At 40.4% G+C, this 16,065-nt stretch overlaps 1 protein-coding gene and 1 long non-coding RNA gene across 5 annotated transcripts in view; one reads left to right on the top strand and one right to left on the bottom strand.

Annotated features, from left to right (window-relative positions):
- The window catches only part of LOC311515907, a 112,934-nt gene that overhangs the window by 58,787 nt on the left and 38,082 nt on the right, over positions 1-16,065 (bottom strand). The gene's annotated exons all lie outside the window — the stretch shown is intronic.
- ADCY2 (adenylate cyclase 2) overlaps positions 1-16,065 on the top strand; it is a 430,319-nt gene that overhangs the window by 384,099 nt on the left and 30,155 nt on the right. For 2 of the 3 annotated variants that reach the window (XM_084619394.1, XM_084619392.1), the window contains 2 exons: positions 9,671-9,790; positions 15,399-15,583. In XM_084619394.1, coding sequence (XP_084475520.1) covers positions 9,671-9,790; positions 15,399-15,583 — 305 coding nt within the window. The remainder of the gene's footprint in view (positions 1-9,670; positions 9,791-15,398; positions 15,584-16,065) is intronic. The other variant, XM_084619393.1, reaches the window with a different exon arrangement.

The following is a 16,065-nucleotide window of genomic DNA, read 5'->3' as shown; positions in this document are numbered from 1 at the left end:
TGGTAGCCAGAACAGCACTCCGATTGGCAGTGGATGCAGCAGATACCTCCTTGAAGGCCATGGCTAAGGCCACCATTATGTGTCAGGTATCGTGGCTCCACTCTTATGGTTTCCCTAGGAAGGTGCAAAACACAATTGAAGACCTCCCCTTCAGTTATTCCCATATTTTCAATCAAAAGATGCATGATTCACTACATACCCCACAAGGATTCCAGAACCACCTTTTGCTCACTGGGCATCTATGCTCTTGTCCAGAACATAAATTCCACCACCCAGCATCTACCCAACTCTACAAGTCCCCCAAGTTCTGCCCTCAGAGACCTTATGAGCCACCAAGAAGTGAGAGAAAACCCAGAGATCCTGCCTCCTGGGACCCCCTTTACAGGCTTCATCCTCACAACTACAAACTCCAACAAAGAAATATTTCTGAGACAACCTTGAGAGCCACCAACCCCTTTGTCTACCACTTCATGACCCCCTTACCCCATTTGGGGGTCAGTTAGCACTCTTTTCCCAAGTGTGGAATGCAATAAAAATGGAAAAATGGGTGCTGAATGTCATGCATCATGACTAGATGATCAAATTCATCATGCTACCTCCTCCAAAAAAAACCTCCCTATCACTCTCATAACAGCATTCTCACCTGAGAGATTAACTACTACAGTGGGGAGTGATAGAATGCATATTAAGAAGTGGAGTTCTATTTGACTTATTTCCTGATACCCAAGAAGAAAGGTAGGTGAAGACCAATCCTCTATCTCCATCATCTCAATTGCTTCATTCAGACTCAAGTTTTGTACAGTCACGTTGGCAGCGATTATCCCATCCTTAGAAAAAGGCATGTGATTTACGGCTCTCAATATGCAGGACACTTATTTCCACATCGATATTCATCTGGCCCACAGACATTTCCTGAGATTCACAGTTGGCACCCACCATTTCCAGTATAGTGTGCTTCCCATCAGAATAGCCACCACTCACAGGGTCTTCACCAAAGTTTTCTCCATCATAGAGGCCTCTATCAGACAAGGGCTTTTACATCCATAGTGGTGAGGATGGCCTGGAACCCCAACCAGGGGTATTCTGTCTGCTACCCAAGATCCATAAACCTGGAAATCCTGGAGGCCCCATCATCTCAGGCATTGGCACCCTGACAGCAGGATTGTCTGGCTATGTAGACTCCCTCCCCAGGCCCTATGCTACCAGCAATCCAGCTATCTTTGAGACACCACTGACTTCCTGAGGAAACTACAATCCATCGGTGATCTTCCTGAAAGCACCATCCTGGCCACTATGGATGTATACCTTCAAATCAGCGGCACGGCTATGGGTACCTGCATGGCCCCACAGTATGCCAACATTTTTATGGCTGACTTAGAACAACGCTTCCTCAGCTCTCGCATTTGCTTCAACCACTCAGACAGAGAGAAACACCTACAAGGTCTCAATCAAGCATTCTTACAACTACAGTACCCACCTGCTGAAGTGAAGAAACAGATTGATAGAGCCAGAAGAGTACCCAGAAGGCACCTACTACAGGACAGGCCCAACAAAGAAAATAACAGAAGGCCACTAGCCATTACCTTCAGCCCCCAACTAAAACCTCTCCAACGCATCATCAAGGATCTACAACCTATCCTGAAGGACGACCCATCATTCTCACAGATCTTGGGAGACAGGCCAGTCCTTGCTTACAGACAGCTCCCCAACCTGAAGCTCACCAGCAACCACACACCACACAATAGAACCACTAACCCAGGAACTTATCCTTGCAACAAAGCCCGTTGCCAACTGTGCCCACATATCTATTCAGGGGACACCATCACAGGGCCTGATCAAATCAGCCACACTATCAGAAGCTCATTCACCTGCACATCTACCAATGTGATATATGCCATCATGTGCCAGCAATGCCCCTCTGCCATGTACATTGGTCAAACTGGACAGTCTCTATGGTGGTGAAACACTGGAATGCGTTACCTAGGGAGGTGGTAGAATCTCCTTCCTTAGAAGTTTTTAAGGTCAGGCTTGACAAAACCCTGGCTGGGATGATTTAATTGGGGATTGGTCCTGCTTTGAGCAGGGGGTTGGACTAGATGACCTCCTGAGGTCCCTTCCAACCCTGATATTCTATGATTCTATGATTCTATGATTATAGGGTCCTCATATTTCCATATCTCGATGACTGGCTTCTACCTGCACTCTCCAGGCATGAAACCCAAGCATCAACCTCCATGTTACTTGGCCAACTTTCATCCCTCAGAGTCAGCATCAGTGTTGAGAAATCGCTCCTAGACCCCACACAATCCCTGGACTTTATAGGGGCTACCATCAATTCAGTCACAGCACAGGCCTACCCACCAATGAATAGGTTCCAAGCAATGAGAGACATCATAACTCACATTGTCAACCATCCTTACATACCTGCCAAGACTTGCCTGTTCCTCCTTGGCCACGGCTTTGTGTACATATGTGACTGCCTACTGGACTCTGCCTCTGCTGCCTCCAGATGTGGCTTCAGACAGTTTACTTGACAAAATGTCCCACCGTGGATCTCATGCTGACAGCCCCTGCCAGGGTACAGTCATCCCTTCAGTGGTGGACAGACCCATAGCGCATATGCATAGGGGTTCCCTCCTCCCCGGACAAGATGATCAGCAAAGACACATCCCTCCTAGGCTGCGGAGAGCACATGGGCAATCACAAGACACAAGGAATATGGTCTCCCCAAGAATCCAAGACACATATCAATATCCTGGAACTCCAAGCTGTAAGGAGGGCATGCCAATCCTTTCTCCCATTCTTCCGTTCCCATCATGTTCTTGTTATACCAATAAAATAAAAACCAGCAGGATCTTATTAAAGGGGAAAAGGCAAAATGCCGCATTTATTGTGAATATAGAAAGAATCATAGTAAGCAGTTAGTTATAGCTATAACATTCCATTCAATTTCATATTTATTCACACATTCATTCATACACACACACACACAGGTTCTGCAAGGTTATTATAGTTACCAGCCTTAGAGTTGCTCATGCCAAGCCACTGGCCAGGTGGCCTGGACATTAGGAGGGAGCAGGGCCTTGTCAGATGCTCATCTGATGCTCCTGGAAGTTGGTTTGCAGAATCAAGACCCCAAAGTTCTCACTTTCTAGAGTCCATTTTTATAGGAATTTCTTCCTATGCCAGTCTATGGGAATCAGCAGATGGCACATTCCTGACGGCTCCATGCTGCCAGATGTTATCTTGTTCTTTGGTTCTCCCATTCTTGAGGCTGTTGGGTGGATTCCAGTCTGCCTTCTGGGGGTCCTCTGGTTATTTCCATTTGACGCCTTCTTCAGACGATGGACACTGGATTCTTAGGCTGGCACCTCCCTGATCATTCAGTTATTATCCACACCGAGCATCCATCCACATATATCCTCTACCTCTATTTTAATCACAATTGTTAACAAAGGGAGATGAATATAACAAAAGGGCGGGGAGTCTCTGGGTGCTGATTCTGTTGTTACAGAGTATTGCTTTGAGTCTGTCTCTGTGTGAGTAGTTGTTGTTACAAAGAATTGCTTTGAGAACAGACTCTGTCTTAGAACGTACTAACACAATTAGCAGCTTTCAAGTTTCACACATAGAGGGAGAGAAACAGTACCAAAAACCAAGAGACCTCTTAATTAGTAATACCCTGGAATTTAAACTATGGGGAATCAAACTCATTTGTGATTCTAATACAGAACTTCTTTAATATGATCCAACATTCTCATCTTGTCAGACAACCACCACTGTTTTCCACAACAACAGACAGGGGCACAAGATTGATCACTCTCTGGATTTGGTGCATCAATTGCCAGATCCTCTTGTCCACGGCCTATTTTCCGGGGACATTTTGTGATCAACCACGAATAGAAACTTCACGATTCAGTAGTACATGACATTTTCACTTGATGGAGGATTCCAGCCAGAGACCTATTCACCTCACATATGAACAGCAAATGCACCATGGGGAGGTTTCAGCCACCACTTTCAGAGCAACGCTTTACTCCTATCCTGGTCAAACCAAATCAACTACGTCTTCCCTCCTCTACTACTCCTGCCTCAGGTACTCCACAAGATCCAACAAGACAGAGCGATGGTCATTCTTATTGGCCCCTATTGGCCCAGACAGTTCTGGTTTCCCAATCTCCTTCAGTGTCTACCAATTGTCTACCACTGTCTACCTATCCTTACTTTCTCCGATATACTGACACAGTGCAATGCAAGATCAGATATCCCAATTCACAGGTGCTCCACCTCAGAGCGTGGTATTTGGATGGACATCTGCTTTAGAGTGGATCTGTTCTTCAGCCATCTTGCATGGCTGAAGAACAGGCACATTCTAAAGCAGATGCAGCAGGAAGGAATTCTCTTTTCGGGCCTGTTACCGGGGCCAAGTGGAAATGTTTCACTTACTAGGACCAACAAAAGGGAATTTTACCAGAATCAGCAGGGATCTCCCTCCTCCTGGACTACAGTCTATACTTGAAGGCATGAGGTCTCACCATCAACTCTGTGGAAGGTTACTCTGTCTTTACACAGCCACAAACCACTAGATTTTGGAAGGGCCTCATCAGAACCTTCCCACACATCCAACCAATCACACACCTTTGAACTGTTGGCATCATGCTCTCTATCACTCATTTCCATGAAAGAAGCCTTCCTTTTTACTATCACTTCTGCAAGAAAGGTCGGAAACTCAGACCTATGATGGTAGACCTGCCTTTTGCAATTTTCCACAAAGATAGAGTCTTCCTATACCTGCATCTCAAATTTTTACAAAAGCTGATCTGCCCATTTCACATCAATCAATCCATTCACTAACTTGTTTTCTTCCCGAAGCCACACACATCTGCAGAGGAACACTGACTCCATTCCCTGGACATCTGAAAAGCTATAGCCTTCTACCTGCAGAGAATGAAATCTATCGGGAAGTCCCCAGACTGTTTTTGGCAGTAGCACAGAGATTCAGGGGACAGGCCATCTCCACCCAGAGAATCTCTAAATGGATTTCAGGTTGCATTACATTACCAACAATCAGGCCTGCCTCTTTCCCTGCCCCCTCGCTGAGGTGTGGGCTCTCCCCAGGAGAGCCCAGACTTCCACCATGGCCTCCCTTTCTAGATGTGCTGCATCAGGCCATATGTAAAGGGGCCACATGCAGTTCTGTGCACACCTTCACAACACACTGCACGTTAGTGCAGGACTCTGCAGCGTACTCCTCCTTCGGCACGGCAGTTCTCTGCACAACCATTCCATCCTCATCCTCATACCCTCTTCCAACTTAGGTACTGCTTGTCAGTCACCCTCAACAGAATACAATAGGGACCATCACTCAAAGAAGAGGAGGTTATTTATCTGTAATTGGAGGTTCTTCGAGATGTGTGGTCCCAATCTGTATTCCACTTCCCACCCTCCTTCCTCTTTGCTATGGATCTGTCTGATTCATGATTTAGAAGGAACTGGAGATGCAGTCGGTCCGCGTTGCCCTTTATCACCTCGGACAGAAGCATGAGGCAAACCAGGGCTCATGGGTGGACCAACAGACACTACTTTCAAATTCTCTAACTTTGAGTGCATGGTGCGCATGCATAACCCTCAGTGGAATACAGATAGGGACCACACGTCTTAAAGAACCTCCAGTTACAGGTAGAAACCTCCTCTTTTTTGTTTGAGTGGTCCCTTCTGGAGTATGTGAGGTGCAGGAGATGGTTTCTCAGTTTTTCTGAAGTCCTTCTGCAGAGCTGTTCAGCATATTTGGAGTTGTAGGAAATGATCAGAGGGTTATAGATGGTGAGTCCTCTGAGAATGATGTTTTGTTTATTGCATTTTCTCAGGAAGTAGATGTCGATGTAAGTTGTGTTAATGTTGTTCAGTGAAAAACTCAAGGAGTTCCATCTATTTAGCTTATCAAGGAGTGATTTTGATCAGTTTGTCAGTACTTACATGGGGAACAGAAATTTGAAAATAGAGGGCTCTTCAATCTATCAGACAAAGGTGTAACAAAATCCAGTGGCTGGATGTTGAATTCAAATAAATTCCAATCGGAAATAAGGCACATGAAAATAATTAGACATTGGAATAACATATGAAAGATTGTGGTGGATTTTCCATCACTGGCAATTTTTAAATCATGATTGGATTTGTTTTCTAAAGGATATGCTCTAATTCAACCACAGCTATTTTACTTGAAGCAGGAATTAATTTAGAGGTCATGGCCCCGTGTTTTGCAGATCAGACTAGATGTTCACAATGGTCCCTTCTGATCTTGGAATCTATAAACACGTGAATTTACATCCACAGATAATTTGGCACTATAAATTATTTTCTAAGGTGTGATGTATTTTAAAGTCTTGATGTACACAGATATTATATATTTAAATAAGATTTACCTTACAAACTGTTTCTCAAAAAGATACACTTATAGTTCAATGAAGAAATCTTTATGCCTCTACAGAGTATTCCTTTTGGGTACCACAATGATATAATACAGGAATTACAGAGGAAAATTTGAATTTAATTTAGTATATTATGTTGATTTATTACATTGGGTGGGTTTGATTAAGGCCTCATAAAACACAGTTCCCAGTGCTTATCCCTTAAATTAATTCTGGTGTCAGATATCTAAAGAAGGGTAAGATTTATCTCTGTGATTTCCATTAATGTTAATGGAAGGTGTGTAACTAAATTCTTCAATGTTATTTCAAAATTTTACCCTGTGTCTAGCATCTGTGGACAGACTCTTGTAAATATATTAAGGGAGAAGGTAAACTTATTTAACTACATGGTTGCGTGCATCATATTTATTCAGTGAATTTAAATCTGATGAGTCTGACATTTACCTTAGGCAGCTAAGTAAAGTAGGAAGTTTACAATTCTTTGTTTACTTTTTAAATATTTGAAAAATGATATTTTGTCTTTTTTGTCATCAAATCTAGAACTGGCTGAAATATGTTTTAAAAAACCAAAAATGAACTAATGTAGAAACATACAGATTTTAGAAGGGTACATTAGGAGTCAAGACCCATTTTGTCTCAGTGCACACATATAAAATGTTAAGAACATAGCAGTGGCCAATATGTGGTGCTCTCGAAACTGGCAAAATAAGCCAGCACCTGTATGCAAATGCAAACAGTGAAAGAAGGTTTTTGTTTCTGCCCTGATTCTTCAGACTTGATTTCTTCAGCATATCGTTCTAGCATATAATCATAAATAATAATAATAATTAATTGATTATTAATAATAATATTTTTCCCAACCTTTGCCTGTTTTTTTTCTATTTATTCAAGTTCTTCAGGGCAGGGACTGTCTCTTACGATCTCTCTGTATAGTACCTAGCATAATGAGGTGCGTATCTCAGTTAGGGCCCGTATATGCTACTGTAATACAAATAAATAATTACAATCTCAGCTACTTAATGATAAAAATGCATTAAAAAAGCAACAGCATCCAAGGGAAAGATTGCCTGGTCCAGCACAGGTACACAAGGAGGTGAAACATCTCAATTAGCTCTTGCACTCAGCACGTACTGCACAAAAGCAGCGCTTAATGCAGCCCGGACCTCTTCAAAGGGTGTGCAGAGAGAGCTGTTATGGTCCTATCCCTCTCTGTGCTGTGCAGCAAGGCTGGCCTTACGTGGGAAGGGAGTGTACTCTGCACCCTTTCAAAAGCTGCAGCTGTGGCTATACTTCCTAAAACTCCCTCAGATCTGCATATCCCATATACAGTGCCTCTGGGAACTACGAATGGGAGAGTTGTGCCCCTCTGAATTGGCCCCAGAGGGAGGCCATGTTTTAAAGGCACAAGAAAGCCCTACATGCATTTCTTTTTTTTATTTTAACCTTGCATTTTTGTGAAAATATTAGTTTTAATTGGTGATAAAGGTATATTTTTAAACAATTTGTTCTTGATTTTGTTAGATTTGATTGTAGTGGATGACATGACTTTTTACTCTAAATACCTCAGTGTAAACACACTTGGAAGCTAACAAGTTAGTTACAAAGCTTAAAAGAACCTAGTATCACTGTCTTGCATTTGTACTGTCTTCTGGTCAGATAAATTAGAAAAGCACAAAAGTGCTCATCCTAGGTTCCTCTTCAAAGGAGCATCCGCGCAGCAATCATTGTCATCCTGCATTGCACACGGTCCACAACAGAGGATAGATTATGTGAATGTGAGAGAAAAATCTGCTTGGAGTATAAATTAAAGGTGAAAATAATAACTTAGTGCTAGTTTGCTGAAATACTGGTAAACATTGGGGTTAATAAAATTACAACTTTCTTTCCTTTCCACTCCCCCCTCCATGCCCCAAGGATGTGAATGCAGAGGCTGAGCTATCTCTAATGGAGAGAAAAGAGAATGCTACATTAAAATACTGTGTATACAGGCACTACAGAATCTCCAAAGTGACATAAGTGAGATAGCAGGTGGGCACAGTTGGACAAAAGAGACAAAAATACAAACACGTACTTCAGAAGTAATTGGTGTTTGGTTCATGGAAACTGACAACATTTCTGTGTATTTTTCCCCTTGTGTATTCTTTTATTTAATTTTTTTACTTAGTCTCCTATTTCACCTGACATTGGGTACGTGTTCATAGTATAATAAAACTTATGTTTCTAGTTCCTCAGATTGTTGTAGACTGCTTAATGGCAGTGCTTGAAGATAGATGAATGTAGGTTGGAAGGGTTAGATTTTTTATTAGTAAATGTTGATGTCACCATACAGAGACAAGCTGACAAAAAATATTTTCATCGACGACAATAGAAATTTTGACAAAGATAGACAAAGTAACAAAAATGCTGTTTGAGAACTTATTTAAGTATTATTTAATTATATTTGCTTTGCATATATTGACATGTGATGTTGACTATGTGTGTTTTAACAGTTACAAAGCTTTAACTTTTTGAATCTCAATGTCTATTTTCATTAAATATTTATGGTCTGACCCCTCCTTAATTTTGCAGTTGTGAAAATTTGAATTAAGAAAATGCTTAAAAATAAACATTAATATTCTTTGTCAAAATTATTTTAAAAATGTAATTCTGCCCAGCCTAAATATAAGTTTACATCAAAGTACTTCATGATGTATTTTCTTTTGCACTGTGGGCACACATGATGGTAATTTGAAAATAAACCCCATTACATTCAATTCAAAAATGACTTGGGACCTCTGATTCTGCTTCCACCAAAATAAATAGGAGTTTGGCTATTTACTTCAATGGGAGCAGGCTTGGGCCTTTAAAACTGAACTGAATAAAGAGGCTCTTTCTGTAAGTCTTCCTTCACTTAAATAAGAGGTAAGGCTGAGGTGCATACATGGAATATTATATGCATTAAGCTCACTTTATTGTGGCCTTCAGTGTGTTAGAGCTGCTGATTAGAGCTGAATATAACAGCCTTTCATCTCTTATTCAAATAGAAAGCTTCAGATATAGGTTAACAAAGTTGTTTTTGTCTGAAGCATCCAGGCAAAAGGCAATCAACTGATACTGTTCCTTTTGATTTTTCTATTTACAATAGAAAAGAATTTACAATTAAGATAAGTAATTAATGACTGAGCTTTTCCCTCTCATGCCCTTTACTTCTTTGATCTGTCACCACTGAAGGCAGGAACAAACTTCATATTATTTTCTTCTAGTTTTTCCTGGATGATCCTGTGATAGTTTTCATCCCGATTCTTAATTCATCAAATGCAAGTTTTCCCAAATCAAGTGATCAAACACTGTGGTATATACAAAACAACTATTTTTACCTACCAGTAAGTTCATTTTACATTTCTTTCTTTATTTATAATTTGCTATGTCTACATTAAACCTACTGTCACTGGACCTTTTGAGGCTTAGTGGCTCAGAGGATTTTTCAAAAAGCCTCCGAAGGGTTGATTTTTTTTCCAGAGGTACTGAGCGCTCACAACTTAATTTGAAGTCAAGGAGAGGTGCAGGGCCTCAGCTCTTCTGAAAATCAGACCCTAACTTTGAATGTCAATGAATTTCAGATTAAGAAAGAGGTTTAGAGGAATGTCTAGTAGCCAAGAACTCTAGAGTTCTAATTCTAAAAATATGGTACTGTACATTATCAGTAGAGCACACCTTAAATGGATTAGGAACTGACTAGCTGACAGATTTCAAAGTAATTGTCAGTGAAGAATCATGATCAAATGGGTCTGTTTCTAGTGGGTTTCCAGAAGTATCGGTACTAGGCCTGACACTATTCAATACTCACATCAATTATCTGAAAGTAAATATAAAATCACTGCTGATCAAATTTTCAGATGAAACAAAGACTGGTGGAGTAGTAAATAATGATGAGGACAGGGCAGTCAAACAGAGTGATCTGGATCACTTGGTTAACTGGGCCCATTCAAACAAGTTTACTGTAATACAGCCAAATGCAAGGTCATACATTTAGGAACAAGGAGGGGTGCTCAGACCTACAGAATGGGGTACTATATCCTGGAAAGCAGTGATTATGAAAAGGAATTAGGGGGTCATCGTGGACAAGCAATTCAACATGAGCTTCCAGTGCAATGCTATGGGGGTGGGAAAGAGGCTAGTGTGATCCTTGGATGCTGAAAATTTGGAGAGGGTCCAGAAAAGAGAGACAGAACGATTTGAGGGCTGAAGACTGTGCCTTACAGTGAGTCTTAAAGTACTCCATCTATTTAGCTTATCAAAAAAAGAAGATTGAGAGGTATCTTGATTAATGTCTAACTTCCTTCATGGGGAGAAAATACCTAGTACTAAAGGGCTTTCTATTCTAGTAGAGAAAGGCACCACAAGAATCAGTGACTGGAAGCAGAAACAAAATATATTCAAATTAGACATAATATTTTAACACTGAGAATGATTAAACATTGAAACAAATTACAAAGAGGAGTGGTGGAATCTCCATCTCTTGATGTCTTTCAGACCAAGACTGGATGCCTTTCTGGAAAATATGCTTTAGCTAAACATAAGTTATTGGCCTCAGCACAGGGGTAACTGGGTGAAATTTAATGGCCTGTGATATACAGGAGGTCAGGCTAGATGATGTAATGGTCTCTCCTGGCTTAAACTCTCAAGAGTTCTGCCTCTAAGAATTGTCTCCCTCTGCGGCCATGGGCAAGCCACTCAACATCTTTGGCATAGTTTTCCAATCTATAAAATGAAAATAATGACTAATTCAGAGGCGTGTTGTAAAGATTGACTAGATAATGTGTTAATTATAAACATCATTTTAATTAATTCTGAAAGAAATGTTTAATCAGCCAGGGCCTGATTGGTGGACTGACCTCTTGCAACTCTCACTAGTTTTCACTTTATGTCAGTGTGAAAGCAACGAATCTAAATGGGGATTAACTTCATGCACATTTTTATTTCTAGGTCAGTGGTTCTAAAGAAGGAGCATATTTTTTGCAAAAATTTTAATAAAAATGTAGTCTCTTTTCTTAATTGAGACATTATGGAATTTGATATTTTGCAAGGAGTTCTAGCATCCAGGAAGATTTCAGAAGGTGTCAAACATTTATCTCCTGATCTGTTAGTGTGAGCTCATTGCTTATTTGGTAGCACATTTCTTTACTATGTAAGGATATGATTAAAGTGCTTCTGCTGTAAATAAACTGACCTCAACCTTCCCCAGTCCTCTGTATGTACATACATGGAAAAACTGTCAGTCCACTAATTTATTTTTATCTTGTTTTAAACAGAAACATTTTATAATCTCTTTTGTCATATGTTATTTTGTTGTGCTTTTATCATTCTTTTGAGGGTTTTTTCACCAAAACAAAGGATAAATTTTTAACATTCTGTTTGACACTATCCAGTGTCTTACTGAGATACCCAGCTCTTCATGGTATTGTGACTTTTTCTAGTAACTGGTGTGACAGGGTTGGGCCAGATGGCTACCGGAGAGTAATAGAAGGCAGATATATTAGCCCCAGGCTAAGTAGGTCCCTTTTCCCTGGGTAAGGTAACAGGGAAGGTTCCAGAACAATCAGGAACCTTCTGGAAACAATTAAGACAGGCTGATTAGAACACCTGCAGCCAATCAAGAAGCTGCTAGAATTAATTAAGGCAGGCTAATCAGGGCACCTGGGTTTTAAAAAGGAGCTCACTTCAGTTCGTGGTGTGAGTGTGGGGAGCTGAGAGTGAGAATGCGGACTGTTTGAGGACTGAGGTGTACAAGCATTATCAGACACCAGGAGGAAGGTCCTATGGGGAGGATAAAGAAGGTGTTGGGAGGAGGCCATGGGGAACTAGCTCAGGGAGTTGCAGCTGTCGCACAGCTGTTCCAGGAGACACTCTAGACAGCTGCATTCCACAGGGCCCTGGGCTGGAACCTGAAATAGAGGGCTGGCCCGGGTTCCCCCCAAATTCTCCCAACTCCTGGTCAGACACAGGAGTCGTCGACCTGGACTGTGGGCTCAGAAAAACGGCCAAGTTGAGGGCTGCCTTGAAGCTCCAAGGCAAGCAAATCCGCTAATAAGCACAAGACCCACCAAGGTAGAGCAGAAACTTTGTCACACTGGTCTTTAATATGTTCCTTTAAAACTTAAATAATATCAAAATGCATTCTTTACATGTAGCATCCATATTGTCTGTCACTTAATAAACGTGTTAACTTAGTTATGACAGAAATAGACAAAATATTATCATTGCTTTCTTAATAATTCAGGTATAGTGAATAATTTATGGTGGAATAAAGGTTTTAACACTCCTCTTTCCTATTTATTTATTAAAAACCTCCTAATTGTACAGTAGTTCCATCCTAAACCACCCAAAGCATTTCAGAGCTCATAATTTCTGGCTTGATAAAGACAGCAGGGGAGAGGCAAAATCCTTTTGAATTATTAATCAATCACTGATTTAGAAAAATTAAAAATGTATAGATAAAACTATTCTATGTTTATTGGATGATACATTGAACATTCGTGGTGGCAAAACATTCTTTTTTTAAACTAAAAGTCAGTCTTTTGTATATGTGTATAATGGCATTAAACATTACTCCCACAGAGAAACTGCCTGTGACTTATAAAAAGTGAAGCTGACAGATCTGTTGAGTATGTAGACTAGAATGAATGAATAAGAGATTTTTAAAATGCTTCAATCCCAGAAGAATTGAGCCCTATTTGGAACCATGATAATTAATATTTTTTGCAGCAATATGAGATGTTCTTAGTTACATTACTGTGCATACCTCTGTTATACAAGACTTGTCAGGCAATACTTAATCGGTTGCAAAGGGACTGGTTGTCTTTTTGTTTTGTTAGGAGGCTGCAAAATGGTTTCCAAATGTTAGAAGTTATGCAGAATTTATATCTTTTAGACCCATATGATCTCCTCCTGTGAGAGACAAAATACAATAACAATTCCAGTCTTGCCAGCCTCAAATGTTCAAAATTTATTACTCAGCTCCCAGAATATCATGAGATGTTTTATAATGTATTTGGAGTTCTTTTTATGTGCCTCTGGATGTTGAGCCCTTTGAATTTGTATTTTCAAGCTGTCCTCCACAGCCATGAGGGTTATCAACTTATTTTTTTCTTTCTAAATAATGCTGAAAATCTCAGAATCACAGCACTCCAGGGCCTGAAGCTTTAAGAAAAATACCAAATACCACAAGTCTCTTGAGCAAATCACAAGAGTTGGGAATAGCGCAGTTCTGTGGCTTTGAAATAGCTGCTGTCTGGGTATTCTGTACCCATCTTCTGTGAGCGCTGCAGGGGTATGAGGGCGAAGACTAGTGGTGAGGCTACAAGTACATGAGAAGCAAAGCAATCCTTTATATAAAAGTCCCCCAAATCTATAGATTCTGGCCAGCTATGCAGATGAACTCTTCCTCCATGCTGATCTAGGCAGGGCAGAAAATGGCTGGCCAGAAAGCTATTGTGCCACTAGTTTGCTAGATTGCAGTTTTGTGCTCGCTGAGAGGGATCAGAAACCTCACAACACACATTAATGGTAATTCCAGTGGTATTGACTTTTCATATGTTTTACCCCTTGCTGTTCCTTCCTCAAACCCTATCTGTGCCCTCTATCCTGTCCGTTCTATTGGCCGTATGGATCTTTTGCAAGAATTAGTTAGGTGGCTATGCAGAGGTGGCAGCTTTTTGCACAGTTTTATACCCTGGTCTAGGCATACCCCACCCCACCCTGCCCCATTCCCCAGCTCTGAGGGATTGAGGTGGGGAAAGAAAGGTCCAAATCACAGTGCTTTAATGAAACTGCCTAGTAGTTTAAATCCAAAAGGTAGGTTTGCTACAAATACAAATGGTTCCATGGCTTTAAATTTTGTTTAACTGAAAACACGATTCTTGCAGGATTTAAACATCCCCATGCAGTGTTGGGAACCAGACAGAAGAGCATTAAGCTAATGTATAAGAACCATGGCCATGTCTGTATGTACAGTGCTGCAGTGGCACGTCTGGTGAAGATGCTCTGTGCTACCTCTGTGAGCAGCAGAAGCTGTGTCAGTGGGAGCAGCTCTCCTGCCGACATAGCGCTGTGCACACCAGCGCTTATGTGGGCGTCACGTATGTTGCTCATGGGGGGTGGAATATTCGCACCCCCGAGTGACATAAATTATGCTGACATAGGCTGTAGTATAGACATAACCAAAAAAATGAAATAGACAACCTTAGGGTTATGTTTTCAAAAATGCACAGCAATCTGAGGTACCTACATTTTTGGCTTCTCAACTTGAATCAGGCACACCCATTGAGGCAGCATTTGCAAATTGGGCTGTCTGTTTCTAACCGGTGCTCTTTTCTTCACAACAAAGTTTGTTGATCTTTGTGTTTCTTTTTGGATGCACAAACATTAACATTTTTCCAGTATGAAAACCGCTTTCAAAAGTAGTAATGCTTACATAGTAGAAAAATGGATTCTGCTACTTTATATAGATTGAACTCACAAGATTAAATGAAGATTTAATATAAGTAATTCTGAACAAGAATTACTTTTTGCTTATTTCAAGCAGCAATAAATTATAAGAAGCACTGGAGAAAAATTAAAATCACAAGTTAACTACGGCTGATTGTGCTGTGCAAAGCACTCAGAGATCTCCCAAAATGAGTATATGGTGATTCAGGTTCAGTCAAACATACTTCTGTCGACAAGCCAGCAGTGTTCCAGAAATATCTTAATAAGAAATAAAATATACTTGGCCTAAGAAAAGCTACCTTTTTTTTTTGAAGTATAAATGTCCACAGGGTTCTGTTTGATTATTTGGTAGTAATGAGAGATTTCCTATTTAATTTATATGGGGGTTTAATCATTTTTGTAAAGCTAATGTGGCCATTTTATTACAAATTACTTTCTTCTCTCCAGTTAATATTCACTAGGTCGAATCCTAAATGTTTGTCTTGTTTGGTTTCCATGTGCCAGTACTTTATCTATAGCTGCATTTTGGGGCTGATATCCTGTTCTGTTTTCCTGCGGATAAATTATGAGTTGAAAATGGTGATCATGCTGATTGCATTGGTGGGCTACAATGTCATCCTTCTGCACACTCATGGCTCCACACTGGATGATTACAACAAATTCCTGTATGCAATGGCACCTATGAAAAGGTAGGTTGGTTATTTTAGCATGCTACTAGGGGAAAGACAATTAATAATATTGCTTGTGTAGCAGAGCAGAACAGAGCTTGGATTTTTTTTAAAAAATATATATATATACACATCTACAAATCCCAATTCAAGATAACAACTGACTCCTGTGTGCAAAATATATGATTTGATTGTATATGTAACAGTATTAGAATAAAAGAAATAAACCTGTTCAGACTGCATAAATCATCTGATGTTTGCACTATATTATGGTTTGATTTGTGTTGTCATAAAAAAGGATATTAGGCATTAGCTCTTTGTTACCTGAACCCTGTTAACATGTGTTGTTGGTTTTTTGCACACAGACAGAACATCTTTTTTCCCCAGAATTAGGGCATTTGTCTTAAATTGTTAACTATATAATACGTGCTTCTCAGAGCAAAGAGAGGTTTTCCTGTGCAGAAACTACTCCTCGAGGGGGCAAAGGAATGGGTGTAATTGGG

Source organism: Lepidochelys olivacea (assembly GCF_965140295.1).
Source record: "Lepidochelys olivacea isolate rLepOli2 genome assembly, chromosome: 2".
In the NCBI taxonomy this organism is placed as follows: domain Eukaryota; kingdom Metazoa; phylum Chordata; order Testudines; family Cheloniidae; genus Lepidochelys; species Lepidochelys olivacea.
Note: the sequence above shows the minus strand (reverse complement) of the source record. Positions and strands in the feature narration are given on the sequence as shown.